At 30.7% G+C, this 14,506-nt stretch overlaps 1 protein-coding gene across 1 annotated transcript; it reads left to right on the top strand.

Annotated features, from left to right (window-relative positions):
* The first annotated feature begins 3,360 nt into the window (after positions 1 to 3,360).
* On the top strand, positions 3,361 to 7,326 carry LOC114392016. Its single transcript, XM_028353056.1, has 7 exons — positions 3,361 to 4,125; positions 4,233 to 4,319; positions 4,513 to 4,728; positions 5,212 to 5,376; positions 5,543 to 5,596; positions 5,686 to 5,832; positions 6,654 to 7,326. The coding sequence occupies exons 1-7, from the start codon at positions 3,715 to 3,717 to the stop codon at positions 7,029 to 7,031; spliced, it is 1,458 nt and encodes a 485-aa protein (XP_028208857.1). The 5' UTR covers positions 3,361 to 3,714; the 3' UTR covers positions 7,032 to 7,326.
* The last annotated feature ends 7,180 nt before the right edge of the window (positions 7,327 to 14,506 follow it).

The following is a 14,506-nucleotide window of genomic DNA, read 5'->3' as shown; positions in this document are numbered from 1 at the left end:
TTGTAATTATAAAAGTAAAAAAGCAGGCTTGTTTAAGTTTAAATTTAACATTGCTTTTAAATAGAAAGTGTGCCTTACTTTGTAAGTATTTCTAAATTTATGAATGAATATAAATTTTAAAAATATTCAAGAAAAGTATTATTTTACTAATAATAAATATAAATCAAAGATTAATGGATGTACTAGTACTCTAAAGTGAGAGGTGCACTGTAGAGGATAAAATGCACTTAGAATTGTTGATTAAAAAATTAATGGCTAATAATTGTAATAATCAAAATAATAATAATATATAAACAAAGTTTAAAATTAATTATAATATCAACCATTAATTTTCAAAGGAATTATTATTATTTCATATTATCTTGTAAAGTGCATTTCCTATTTTATAGGAGTCAAATATCAAACATATATAGACATATGAAACCTTTAATTTATTTTTTAAAATTAATTAATAAATATTGAAAATGTTCAAATATTCTATTATACATAATTGAAGAAATTTAAGTTATTATAATAATCACTAAAATAATAATCTCCTTCAATTAGATAATTAATTAAAAATAAATATTAATTTGATTTGATTTAGAGTAGTATTCAACAAGCTATTTTAGTTAGCTTGCCAGTTTGTATGACCAAAACACAAGTGTTTGAAAAACAACATATCTCGATAGCTTATGACTGGGTTTGGTAAAATTAATAGATGAACTAATTAAAAGCATAAAGGTCATAATAAAAAATAATAAAACAAAAGCTAAAAAAAATTAAGATGAAAAGCTAATTTATTAGATAACTAATCTCTATCAAAAAAATGATAAGTTCTATTCGAGTCCCTTTTTCACTCATTTTATTTACATCCATAAGATTCAAATTTAGATTTTTGAGACTAAGCCAGTATCACTAGGACAAAAACAATTTCTCAGTTTTGGATCATGTTTAAAACTAATTATATAATCAAATGAATTTTAATCATTTTCAATACTCATACTCATGATACTATGAATCATGATTCGCAGGTTTTAAAAAAAATATTTCTCCTATCAATGCAAACGTCTCATTACATTGAATAATTTTTTCTCCCACATTACTGTATCCTCTTGTAATATAGAGAATATCAGTGTTAATGAGAAGGAAAGACAAGTCCTGAATATTAGACGCACGTTATGCTCAAGCTATATAGTAACTAGATTATACATTTTTTTTCTCGAGTATTTGACGTGAAAACAAGCCATAATTGTACATAGTTAACGGGTAACCAGAAGCACCCTTGTATTATTATCTAAATTAGAAAAAACTATTAGAATTAAAAAAGAGAAAGAAAGATATCAAATAAAATTTTATTAAACTCGGGAGGGTGTAAGAATAGTTAGTTCTATCAACTAAGGACAATATTTTCTACTATTAAGTTATTGACTCATTTTCTTCTTTTGCTCGTCGTTACAATTTACAGAAGTTACGACACTGGAGTTTGGTACATATATAAGTTTAAATTTCAAGGGATGAACCTAACAACACAAAAACTTGGTCATTGGAAAGTGAAAGAAGATAACGTTATTTTCACTATAAAAAAAAAAGAGAAGAAGATAACGCTATTTATTTTATTTTATATTTTCTCTTTTTTTTCCCTTTCTTTATTGTAAAGAGTTTTATATGAACTTTTAGTGAAAATAACATTACGCTAAAATGGATAAATGGATTTGAAACTCGAACAAATGCGTTTCGGTTTTAGTTTTTGCTATGCGCTGTGATAATAATGTTAAAGGCTTGATTACTTATTAGCTCATTCATCTTACTCTAAGTATATAAATCTCTAATGTATATTTACAAAATTGAATAGTTTGATTTTAGGATTTTAACTACAAATGTGCTTGAGAAATAGTATTAGATGTAGCAAATGGGGATTAGCCTAAACATGCACCTTTTGGTGGGTTAGAACAAAGACAGTAACATTTTCATAATCAACCTAATTATCCACATACAATCAGTCAAAAAGGAGTTAGGACTAATAATAAGTTGTGATTGTTGTTTCCTTGCTCCTCCACACCATTCATGATAGCCTGTTGCCAATGGATATAAATATAATTATTAGGCATGGCCCATTAAAGTTGCTTTGGTGTCTGGTGCCTCTTTCACTGGAGGTAGCTCCATAATCTTAAAGTCAATTTCTCTTGGACCGTATCAAATGCAATTAATAATATGAGCAGAGGAAAGTAAAAGCAGATATCCCCAGGGGAGAGCGAAATAATATGCAGTGGGGTTGGAAGTTGGAACAGAAATAGGATGCCAGCACAAAAATGAAAAAATTTACTAGTACTGGTATAATACAACCATAGGAAGACAAATCAGGATGAAACTTGAATTCAAATCAACACCAAAATGGCGTACATCAACTAACATTGAAATTTCTGTCAAAAAAAAAAAATCAACGTGAAATTATTCCAGTTCAATTAATAATTTAAAGTTTGAATTCTAACTTAAATACTCATAAAAAAATTTCAATCATGATAGTTCTATTTGATTTAAATAAAATTATTTTCAATAAAAAATACATATAATCTGTATATACATATAAAAAGTTGAATTCAAATGTACACAAGACATGGGGAAGGTGAACCGGTTTGACACACTAGTTAAACAATTTTAAGTGGCTTAACATCAATACTCAAAACATTTTTTAAAAAAATGTGGAAAATGATAATTGATGGGACTCTTATTTTTATAGAGTTGTCACAGATTTTAAGGTGTTCACTTTTTAATTATTAAAAAGTTGAAAAGAGTCTTTACTAAGAAGGATCTTATGCATATTGGTTAACAAAATTAGTAAATGATTTTTATTTAAAATTACGTTAATACATATTAAAAATTAAACCATATATAATAGAGTACATTAGTAATGTTTTAGTTAAAAATATATCACTTTTAATTTTATAACCAACATCCTAAAGACATTTATCAAAGTAAAATTGTGAATTGGGTTACTTAATTACTTACGTAGGGGAATTTGTTTATTATTACTCTAAAGTAGTTTATTTCTTAAATTAACGTAATCAAGTCAGGGTACGAAACTGTCAGTTTATTTACAGTTTTAATAATTACATTTTCTGCCATTAAGTAGTTAAGCGGAAGAGTTTTCAGTTCAACTCAATAAGAACAAAAACACTAAACGACAACTTCAGTGTTTTTTTTATTACATTCAAACAAAAGTTACTGCAGTTTGTAGTAGATATATATTCCAACGTAATTGCTTCAGTTTATATTCCTATTCGAATTAATTGCGTGCCTAACTAAAATGCTACACTATTTATTTAGTACAAAATCCAACAGAGAGGAATAAAACAAGAAGAATCCATAATGCAACATGCATCACATAACATAACTCTTGGTTAAGTTTTTTTTTTCTTTTTCCCGTGTTTAATTATCCCAGTGTCTGTCTACAGAGTCCTTTGTTGTTAGAGAGGTAAAAGATAAACTTGGAAAATGCAACCCCACCTATCCGTGGCCTGGGTCTATTTTGTGTGCTGGTGCTAGTTTTGATGGTGTGGTGTAGTGTGGTGGGAGCATAAAATTTAAATCACTATTATTCTCTCTCTCTCTCTCTCTCTCTCTCTCTCTCTCTCTCTGGTTAGGACCAGTAGAAGTTGTTTTGTTTATAATTTGAAAACGTCAAGGCAGCCAACAAAACGAGGGGGGGTTGTTGTTGTTCTTCTTCTGTTTTGTATGGACATGAAGGGATATTCAGTTTCCTGGACAAAACAACATCAGAAAGAGCTATTTTTTGCAGCTCATCACACAACAAGACAACACCAATGCATACAAGCAAATCATGATGCCACAGAAGAAACAAGCTCACAGCAACAAAATCAATATTCCCTGAAATTGGCTCTTTCTTCCACTTCCCAAAATACTATGCTACATGCTTTTGTTGCTTTGCTGCTACTTGTTACTTCAATTGGCACAGCATTCTCTCACCCCACCATTGCCTCCAATTCTTCTTCAACTTTGCCAGCAGCACTCTCTCACTTCCATGCTAATAACAACACATTGAGACCTTCTGCAGTGTTGCAAAAGTTGAGGAGAATCAGAGCTCATCTCAACAAGAGCAACAAGCCTGCTGTTAAAACAATTAAGGCATTTTTCCTTTGCTTTGCTTTTACAACCTGTGACAATGACACACCACTGCATTTTCCTTCTCCCTGATTCACTGATCTATGTTTTTCTGTTCCTTTTTCTTGCAGAGTCCAGATGGGGATTTGATTGATTGTGTTTTGTCTCATCAGCAACCTGCTTTTGACCATCCTCAACTCAAAGGGCAAAGACCATTGGTAATTAATTAATTTCATCCATCTCGTTGCCAAGGAAAATAAATGGCTTTGCTTTGCATTTCAGATATTACCACATTCCTCTGAATAGTGGAATTCCAATGTAGCCACTACCCATCTTTTAGTGTAAAGGTTTTATTTTGAGGATTGAATTTTATTTGAGAGACTGAGAAAGTAAGAGGCTTAAGGTTTACAGGATCCACCAGAAAGGCCAAAGGGTCACACTCACACCAATGGAGAAACAGTCATAGAGAGCTTTCAGCTTTGGACTGATTCTGGTGAAGCATGCCCAGAAGGAACTGTTCCAATCAGAAGAACAACTGAACAAGATTTTCTACGAGCAAGCTCCGTTAGAAGATTTGGAAGAAAACCAAGAAATGTACGGAGGGACTCCACAGGCACTGGTCATGAGGTCAGTGCTTACAAATGTAATTTGTTGAATGTAGAACAAATTGAACTTTCATTTTCCAATTCAATCTTTACCCTACTATTGTTTCCATTCCTCACAATGCATTCATTGGAAAGGAAAATCTCTGCTCTTATCTTTTTTTCAGCATTCTGTGTATTCATTTCCATTCTTTTCCTTGTCAGAAAGAAAAGAATAACCCTGCTTTTTCCTAATCCATCAAAAATTTTCAACATGAATTGCAAAAACATAAGATATTGAAGGGACACTACTTAGAAAAGTTTGCCTCCTATGTGCACCAAAAAGTAACATCGAAATCATTACTCCCTTTGTATCCCCTACAAAATTTTCCAGCAGGAGCTAAAAAAATCGAAATAAATATTTGAATAAATAAAAGGCCTAAGAACACTGTAGGAAAAAATCATTCCCATGCATGCATATGTGTATGTTTACTGTTAATTTTGATTTTTGGCACACATCATGTTGCAGCATGCAGTTGTTTCTGTAAATGGAGATCAATACTATGGAGCAAAAGCAAGCATAAACGTGTGGACGCCTAGCGTAACCGATCCATACGAATTCAGTTTGTCACAGATATGGGTTATTGCTGGATCGTTTGGTAATGATCTGAATACCATAGAAGCTGGATGGCAGGCATGTTCATATACACTTGGCCACAAAATCACATTCATCCATTTTTTTTAGTACTAAATGTTGTGAAGGTGTTGAAGAAAGTACTAGGATTAAATTTCTCTTTGTGATTTGCTTTAGTTTTTAGTCCATCAATTTCTAGCTAAATAACAAGCATACTTTCCTTCAGGTAAGTCCTGAGCTATATGGAGACAACTATCCTAGGTTCTTCACTTATTGGACAGTAAGTAGTGCATCTGTCTCTTTCTTCTTCCTTTGGTTTCCTTGTACCCTCTTTTCTTTCACATCTTAACAATATATGCTGTTTGATAGACGGATGCATATCAAGCAACAGGATGCTACAACTTACTATGTTCAGGATTTGTCCAAACCAACAACAGGATAGCAATAGGGGCTGCAATCTCACCAAGATCCATCTACAATGGCAGACAATTTGATATTGGATTAATGGTTTGGAAGGTGAGTCTTTTTCTTTTTTTTCCCAAAGCAATTCAACACCTAAAGTCAACCAAAAAGAAAACACCAATTAAGGAGAAAATAGAGTCCTTTAACACAAAAGGCTCAATGGCTTGGAAGGTGATTTGTTGTTAATTTGAGCTTTTATGCTTTCCAAACCTTTATTTGCTATTTTTCACAACTTGTTTACATTGACAAAGTAAGGTTAAACATGCATAATCCAATTAAGAATTAAGAAAATCGTATCTAAGTGAAGCAATAATTCGTTTACTTTTTTTTTTTTTTGAATTTTTCTGCATGTTATTGATATTCAAATGGAAGATTCCCTTGCTTTCCTAGTACGAGTGTCCTTCATGGGGTCGACTCTAGCTGAGCCTTTTTCCTTTCCTTCCTTTATTAAAGCAATATTTCACGGTTCACGCTTTTCTTTTTTTATTTTGGTTTTGCTCTAACTGGCATCTCGAGCCTAGATAAGATAAGAAGGAAAAAAAATTGTCTTGCCGCTTATTTTTCTCAGTTTCATTCTCCTCCAATAATATCATTGATAATGGTAATCACTAATCAACCACTTTATCATAGTACTAAGACATGCATTAATTAATTAGCCCAGAAGGGGAAAAAACTTTGGTGTTTGCATTTATGCAAACACATTAATGTAGCTTAGACAGTTGGACTCAAGCTGTAACATACTAACATGTTGGTTGAATAGATGTGTAAATTCTCTGTCTTTGATTTCTACAAATAAAAAAAAATTAACATGTGGTATTTCCTTTTGCTTTAATTATTCTTAGATACCATACCATAACGAAATTCTATGTGTATAGGACCCAAAGCATGGACATTGGTGGCTGGAGTTTGGGTCGGGGCTTCTAGTTGGGTACTGGCCAGCATACTTGTTTAGTCACTTGAGAAACCATGCAAGCATGGTGCAATTTGGAGGGGAAATTGTGAATTCTCGTTCAAGGGGCTACCACACTGGCACTCAAATGGGTAGTGGCCATTTTTCAGGAGAAGGGTTTAGAAAAGCAGCATATTTTAGAAACTTACAAGTTGTTGATTGGGACAATAACTTGCTTCCTCTATCAAATATTCACCAGTTGGCTGACCATTCCAATTGCTATGACATAAGGATGGGATCAAACAGTGTTTGGGGAACTTACTTTTATTATGGAGGTCCTGGAAGGAATGTGAGATGCCCATGAATTATATATATATATATATATATAATATTGACTCCTATTAATTATACAGGCTTCTCTGTTATAAATATATATATATATATATATACATTTTTTTTATTTTCTCCCTTTTTTTAAAAATTTTCTTTTGGGGATTTTGCTTTCATCAAAAGCTTCGCATGGTTTGGCTATATTTGATAATTTTGGTTTTGGCTAACAGGTTAGAGACAGTTTGTTCTGATAATAGAGATGATGTAAATCTACGAAAAATATGTTGTCAATTTATAGCATTAAATCGAGGGGTTTTGTGTTTCTTCAATTCCTATTTCTTTCCCCGTTTCAATTCAAATTAAGAAACTTGAAACTTGCGGATGGTGTAGTTGACTTTATTTAGTCAATGATCCTGTAATGCATCTTGTCTTGCCTAGATGGAACCACAATTTTCCATGCTTCCTAAACAAAATCCAGTGTAAGTTATATATTTTACTGCTAATTAAGTGCTAATCCATCCGTTATATATGGTTTTGCATGTGGGGGGAACTACAAAGAAGCAAGTAACAAACAAATTTCGAAGACTAAATGCGTTGAACCTTCTATATCTTCTCTGCTATAGTATTATTAAGCAAATTACAACCTAATAATGAACCTTCTATATCTTCTTGGTAAATAAAAAGAGAATAATTTAATGTGTATGTAGTGGCCGCAATTAATTTTGAATACAGCGAAACCCAAGACCAACTAATGGTGAACAATCGTTTTCCCTACCAAGCTTGTGTTTTTCCACGAGTAAACTTGAAGAAGAAAAAAAAGGCTTAAATACTACATATTGGGAAATACAATACAATGCATAATAAAACATTTTTCTTGTTTGAATTTTGAGTCCTCGGCGATAATCTAGGTAACAAAATCCAGTTTCTTATAGAACCACGCAAAATAAAAATACTAAATAACACCTTTTTCAAGCCAAATTCCTTGAAAGCTAACAGTCAATGTCATAACTGCATCTCATTTTATTAAATCTTAGACCATCCGAAACTAGACAAAAAAGAAAAAAGAAGGGAGCACATGGGTCTTTAGAAAATAAGTTGCTGGTGTTACTAGCATAGCATATTATTAGGCATTAGCATCCTAGTGGCTAGTGTCCTAATGGATGTTGGTGGCATTGTGAAGTGACACAAGATATGGATCTTTTCAAAAGAATAATAATAATAATAATAGTAGAGTATATATTTAGAAGGGTAGAATTGTAAGCCAATAACTGACGCTTCCTTGCGTGACAACAAAGCGATCCCCACCACATTCGATTAAAGAATAAAGGACAGTGATGGTCTACACAGGACTCCAGAGGCGTATGATAGAAGAGTGTATGTATACAAGGAAATGGAAGAATAGTTTTTATTAGTGGCTTGGGATTATGCTGGCTCAAACTGGAAATGCTTATGAAAAGATGATTCGCATATGAAGCAAGAGACCAAACAAGAGCACTTTCTTGTAGGATGTAATGTCAGCAAACGCAACACTATAGCAAGCAACAAGAGCTACTTTCTTTATTTCTTAGAGGGAAAGTATGTATACAACGAAAAACTAGTAATACTATAATAGTACATGTCATATTCAAAATTGTGCGGCAGTGGCAGTGTACCTTTCCGTACAGTTATGTTTCTGGATTATAAAAAAATAAATACAGTGTAGTTATCAAAAGAATAAAAAATTTAGTTTAATCTTTAAATGCATACAAAAATGTGACAATTAGTCATGTGTAAAAAAATGTGACAATTATTCGTGTGTGTAATTTTATGATAAATCTTGAATTTTATAATTTAATATGAAATTAATTCTTAAAAATTTTGATCATTTAATATTATAATTTAATAATTAAATAATCTCATAAACTTAACATAAAAATTAAATTATTGTATTTTTATACATGAACTAAATCAGAATTTCATTCTTTCTGTATTATATGTGAGTAAAGCATGAACATTTTATTACCTTCGTCACTTCCATTCTCTGTGGTTCTCGTAGGCATTTATCCAATAAGTGGATATTAATAAGATAAGATTTGTTCTGGATCCATTTTGAGCCTAAACAAGTGGTTCAAAACCCACAGTAACTGCTTGACCATTTTATCTGTAATTTACCATTATATAAGACATTTTATGTCTATGGGAATATTTTTATGATTCAAATTACGTATAAAAAAATTATTTATCTCTTTTACTACTCAGTGTTGAAGTGTCTAGTCTATGAAAGTATTTTGTAGGATTTTCTTCTCACTAAAAGTCTTAGTTGCTGGATGAAGTCCTCCATGCCACTTGAAGTGTCCACCATGTTCAAAAGTACCAAAATTTCTCCAAACTAATTAATCAGCGTTTCCTTTTTAAATCAAGCATAAACACGCTTCGGTTGTCTAAAGCAATAATGGTATTTACGCTATGTATACTTGAGGTACAGCTTCATTAGGATAGAGAAAAATACAATCTAAAACACACAAGGTGGGGGTACACCCCAACTACCACAGTTCCTAGCGAAGAAAAGTAAACGTCAGCTACGATAAGGGAGACATGTCCGGAGGAGAGCTAACCAAGACAGTCACATTACAACGTATAAATATATAATTATTAACATAAAAGCAAAAATCTTTAATTAATTAATTAAAAGAAACATAATTAGCTTTCTGGAAATTAATATTAGTTAACGGAATACTATCATTTATTTAGTTATTGTAGTAATTGTATTTATATTTATAAATTTTGGAAGAAACTAAAAATGTAACAAAGATAGTTTGAAGTGACATGGAAATGCCTTATAGAGACAAGTGCATCATGCATGTTTGATATAGGTGTGGCGCGATTACTTTAGAGTGGTCCTTACTTCTTAACTTTGGACACTCGTTAGTATTAAGATTTTTTCATCAAAAAATTATAAATACTAACATGAAGGTTGACATATATTAATTAAATACCAAATACTAACCGATAAGTCATTTGTCTGAATGGATATTGCGTACTAATAACATAATTAAAAAAATACCAAATAATAATTAGCCAAATACTTAATTAAAAAATAAAAGTATAAAATAGTAATTAATATTTTTTAAAAAGTAATTGGTCTATGAAGTGGCCCATTAATCACAGACTTAAACCCGTATAACTAATGGTTTAAAGGAATTGTCCGTAAACCCAAGCCCATAAATAACTAGTTCTATTAAGAAGTCACGATGGTTATTGGTGATTAATGAAGTAGTATATGCTATAAATTTAATTTTCAATAATAACCTTATCATCTAACTATTATGTGATTGATGCTTTATTTCACAAGTTTTGTAGATTGAAGCTTATAATTTAAATGAAATCGATGTTCAATTATTTTAATTTTTATTTTGACAGATAATTTCATTATTAATATACAAGAGAAATAAAGAAAATAAACTATATACAAAGTTTGTGTAGAATGGAGGGCGTAAAGTAATGGCTAGTGGGCACATATTGCTACATTTTCGTCGAGTTTTTTTTTCTTCCATAAAACAATATCACCTTCTTCTTTTTTTCCATCATAAGTATATAAGAGATTTAAAAAGTTTCTTTAAAGCAGGCCTTGCTATGTTTTGCATATATCAGCCCAATAAGTATGGGTATCCATTGACCTAATTAGCAGCAAGATCAGGGCTATTGCTTAGTGCACCTCCTTTATGGCTTCCAGAACGCACCTCTTTTTCGGCTTCCAAGTGACCAATCCGGAAGGTAAAAAACATTCTAGAAAGAATACAGGAAGTAACAGCCCAACACTAGCCTTTCCTGGCTAGATTCCAACCGAAAGCATAAGCAGACCCACAGTTTTGCTGAATAGAGAGCTGCTATTCTCACCTCACAATTGTTATTCTCACTACCCACATGAGTGCCTTTTTTATTCCAAAAATGTCCTTCCCACAGATTCCGTTGGCAACATATATTCCACCCCTAGAAGACATAAAATCACGAGTTAGTGGTGGTATGAGGCAGCACATTCTAGTGTTTTCATATTTACTAAATTTCTTAAAAGAATAATTTTTTTTCTATTGGTTATTATGATGGTGACATGATATCAACTTCTCAAGAGAATATTGCTTGAATGTCCCCATAATCTTAAATTCATTTGAATAAGTGAAGTTATGTTGCTTGCTGTTTGAAGAAAAATAATTATGGATGTTATCAAAGGTAGCAAAATATTACTTAATATTTATTACTGTCAACTTGTATATGTAAGTAATGATTATATTGAGTAGGATTATATGGAGTTTAAAAACATTAACTAATAAAAAAAATGTATTAACAAAAACATTAGATATATTAAACGTTAAAAATTTACAATAACAAAAATTATAAATTAAGTACAAACATTAACTTAAAAAAAATTAAAACATTAACTAAAAAATAATTATTAATATCAGGAAAAAAATGATTAACATGAATAAATTTTGAGAAAATAACAATTGCACAACAGAACTACAATAAACAAAATAACTTCTCGTTAGACACAATAATAAAAATAAGGTGAGAGAAGGAGAAAGAAGAGGTAAGAAGACGGAGAATGAGGTGCAGCGGACGGTGAAACGGAAGAGAGAGCGGTATAGGGAAACCATGAAAGGGCCATTCCTGTCTTTTCACAATATTTTCAAAAGATTAGAGGTGTAAATAACAATCCTCTCCTGAATAACTATAACCCCTTTCTTACAACCCTATCGGTTATACCATCTAATGCGACTAATAAACTACATGTCATCTTTCTCAATATTTACAGACAATAAATCATTTTATGCCACCGATTCTAATAAAAATGGAAAATGTTTTTCTATACTTCAGGAACTTTGACACATTATCTCAGTTAGGGCAGTCAAATTTATATGATCTAAGCCTAAAGTGAATTTGAAGATAAGACTTTTTTAAGGTGGAAAATTACTTACTAAATTATTATGATAAAATTGATTTGATTTTTTTTTTCAATTGATAGTAAAGTTGATCATTTTATCTTTTTAATACATTATTTCTTTTAAGTGATATTTACATATTTTTAATTTTGAAAAGTTTCGTCTTTTAAAAAGCTTATTTCATAGTTAAAAAGTAAGATTTTTGACAATCTTTCATACACATTATCTATATAATATTAAAGAATTTAACTCAATTAATTGAGTAGGATGTCTATATAATATTAAAGAATTTAACTCAGTTAATTGAGTCTGAATAATCTCATCTTTGTTATGAAATAATAAATTAATTAATTTTGAATGTATTTTTTACTTCGATAAATAATAATCTCATTTTCCGTCAATATTTAGAAAAATTTTATTCCCATGGAATAAAATTCCTTTTATGACTAAAAATATACATATACTTTCTTTTTACTCATTATCATACTTTCCTATTAATAATTTCTTCATCTATATTATCTAATTTTTGTCATTCAACAAAGATTCCATTAAAAAAAAATATTTTAAGTATAATCTCATGTGTCAATTTTTATTTATCATGAATCTCATGAATTTTAAAGGAATACTGAGAGAAATTTTATCATAAGAACATGAGATATAATAAAATATTTTAAGTATAATTTGTTTGACATTTGTTGATTTTATAATAAAGTTATTTATTTTATGAAGAAAAGAAAACATCTTTAACATAATAAAAATATTTTAGTAATTATAATATATATTTACAAGAAAAAATAATTTAATCAAATATATGTCTTAATTATTCTCAGAAATATAAAAAAATATTCCTAACTAATTTTTTAATCAATCATTGCTCTGCTGCTTATTCTAACATTATGCATTGCATTGCTCTGCTGCTTATTCCGAAACTCTGAAACTATCTCATTAATTTCTATTTGTCTCAAGTAATTTATTCATCGTGCCTGTTATATATGACCTGTGACCAACTATATGACTAGAAAATATCAGCGAAGATCCTGCCAGAAGAATTAAAAGCTAAAAAAACTTCAACTCACCCGTGGATTGTTCATAAATTCGGTGAAGGAAACTGGATCCAACAGACACATGCATAGCAACTCATAATGTCTAATACTATGGAATGTATTGGTTTAACCCAAATAGGGATCACTTTTGTCATTAGACCTTGAAAGGAAAGGACCAATATTTGCTTTTGGTAACGGTGTGTGTTTGTGTAAAGAGCCACAGTGGATTTTGGAGGAGCTTGCTACGGCAACAAATATATATCAAAAGAAACAACCCAAGAGTCTATTTATGATTATAATTCCAGAAAAGCAACCGTGTAAATAAAAAATAGTTGCATAGAACTGACAAGGCATGATCAAGCACAAAAAGTAATGGAAATGATAGACAGACCATTTTTTGTGATCCAACACAAATACCACCTTACTTCCTAAATGCACGCATCGTTCAAATTATGAACAATGACATCTTTGAAAGGAGACGAAATAGCAATCCTTCACTTTCAAAAGATTATTACTTATGCACAGAAAATTTGGATATTCAGAAGAAAATAAAAAAGGAGAAGTACTGGGAGAACTAAATAACTAGCCTCTCTTTACAAAATGTTAATCAAACTCGATATACATCTAAGAAACAAGAATACCTTTATAAAATAACATGTCAACGTATCACACTTTTTTTACATCACACTTGTTGAACACCACTTGGACACATATCAAATGCCCTTCCATAGTGTCACAATTAAAAAATATATAATATTTTTTTTCTCAAACAACTACGACATAGTTTAGATACCTTTTCAACATAGTTTAAACAGGAGTCAAGAGAATGAGGTGACACTTACTCTCGGTTATAAAGAATAAACACTTCTTAAACATTTCTATCATTAAAAAATATAACAAAAAAAATTAAATTATATGATAAGTATTGTTAGGCTCACTCATAGCACTTTTTTGTGAGACTCATTTTTATAAGAGTTAATTAATTGTTTTAACGTTTAAGAGATATGATTTATCCTCTAATGTTAGGATTTTATTTTATTTTTTGTAAAGGCCACATTGTGAAATCATATATCTCTCTTAATACTCTATCTATAAGGTATGAAGGTCATTATTCATACGAAATAACACTTATTATTATATACACGTGGTGTTCCAACATTCTATATCTTAAACATTAGCTGTATTTCGGTGTTGTGTCCGTATTAGAGTTGGTACTTCATAGGTATTGGATTCACCATGTACAATATTTATTATTACACTGAACATATCTTCTCTCAATATGAATTCTCTAGTGTTCCAATAATCTGCAACCTTTTGGTGAGAAATATATTTATCCTTATGTGTAGTTATAGGAATTACAGTATAATCAGCCTTCCATGTCATTTGACTCGCTGGTGAAGCTTAATTACCAAGTTTGCTCGCTGAAATCTCTGGGTTATCCATGATATGACTCTTATATCCCACTGGAAAAATCCTCAGTAAAAATGGAGGTTAGGATTATACTTTACTTCTGTCACTATAGAAAGTTGGATGCAAAATAATATAAATTT

This window comes from Glycine soja, chromosome 17, assembly GCF_004193775.1.
Source record: "Glycine soja cultivar W05 chromosome 17, ASM419377v2, whole genome shotgun sequence".
Classification (NCBI taxonomy): domain Eukaryota; kingdom Viridiplantae; phylum Streptophyta; class Magnoliopsida; order Fabales; family Fabaceae; genus Glycine; species Glycine soja.
Note: the sequence above shows the minus strand (reverse complement) of the source record. Positions and strands in the feature narration are given on the sequence as shown.

Bases quoted from the DNA above. Each gene is read 5' to 3' on its own strand.
- LOC114392016 (XM_028353056.1), top strand. From the start codon at position 3,715: ATGGACATGAAGGGATATTCAGTTTCCTGGACAAAACAACATCAGAAA. The intron at 4,729-5,211 runs GTCAGTGCTTAC...ATCATGTTGCAG, and splicing joins CCACAGGCACTGGTCATGAG to CATGCAGTTGTTTCTGTAAA. The intron at 5,377-5,542 runs GCATGTTCATAT...ACTTTCCTTCAG, and splicing joins CCATAGAAGCTGGATGGCAG to GTAAGTCCTGAGCTATATGG.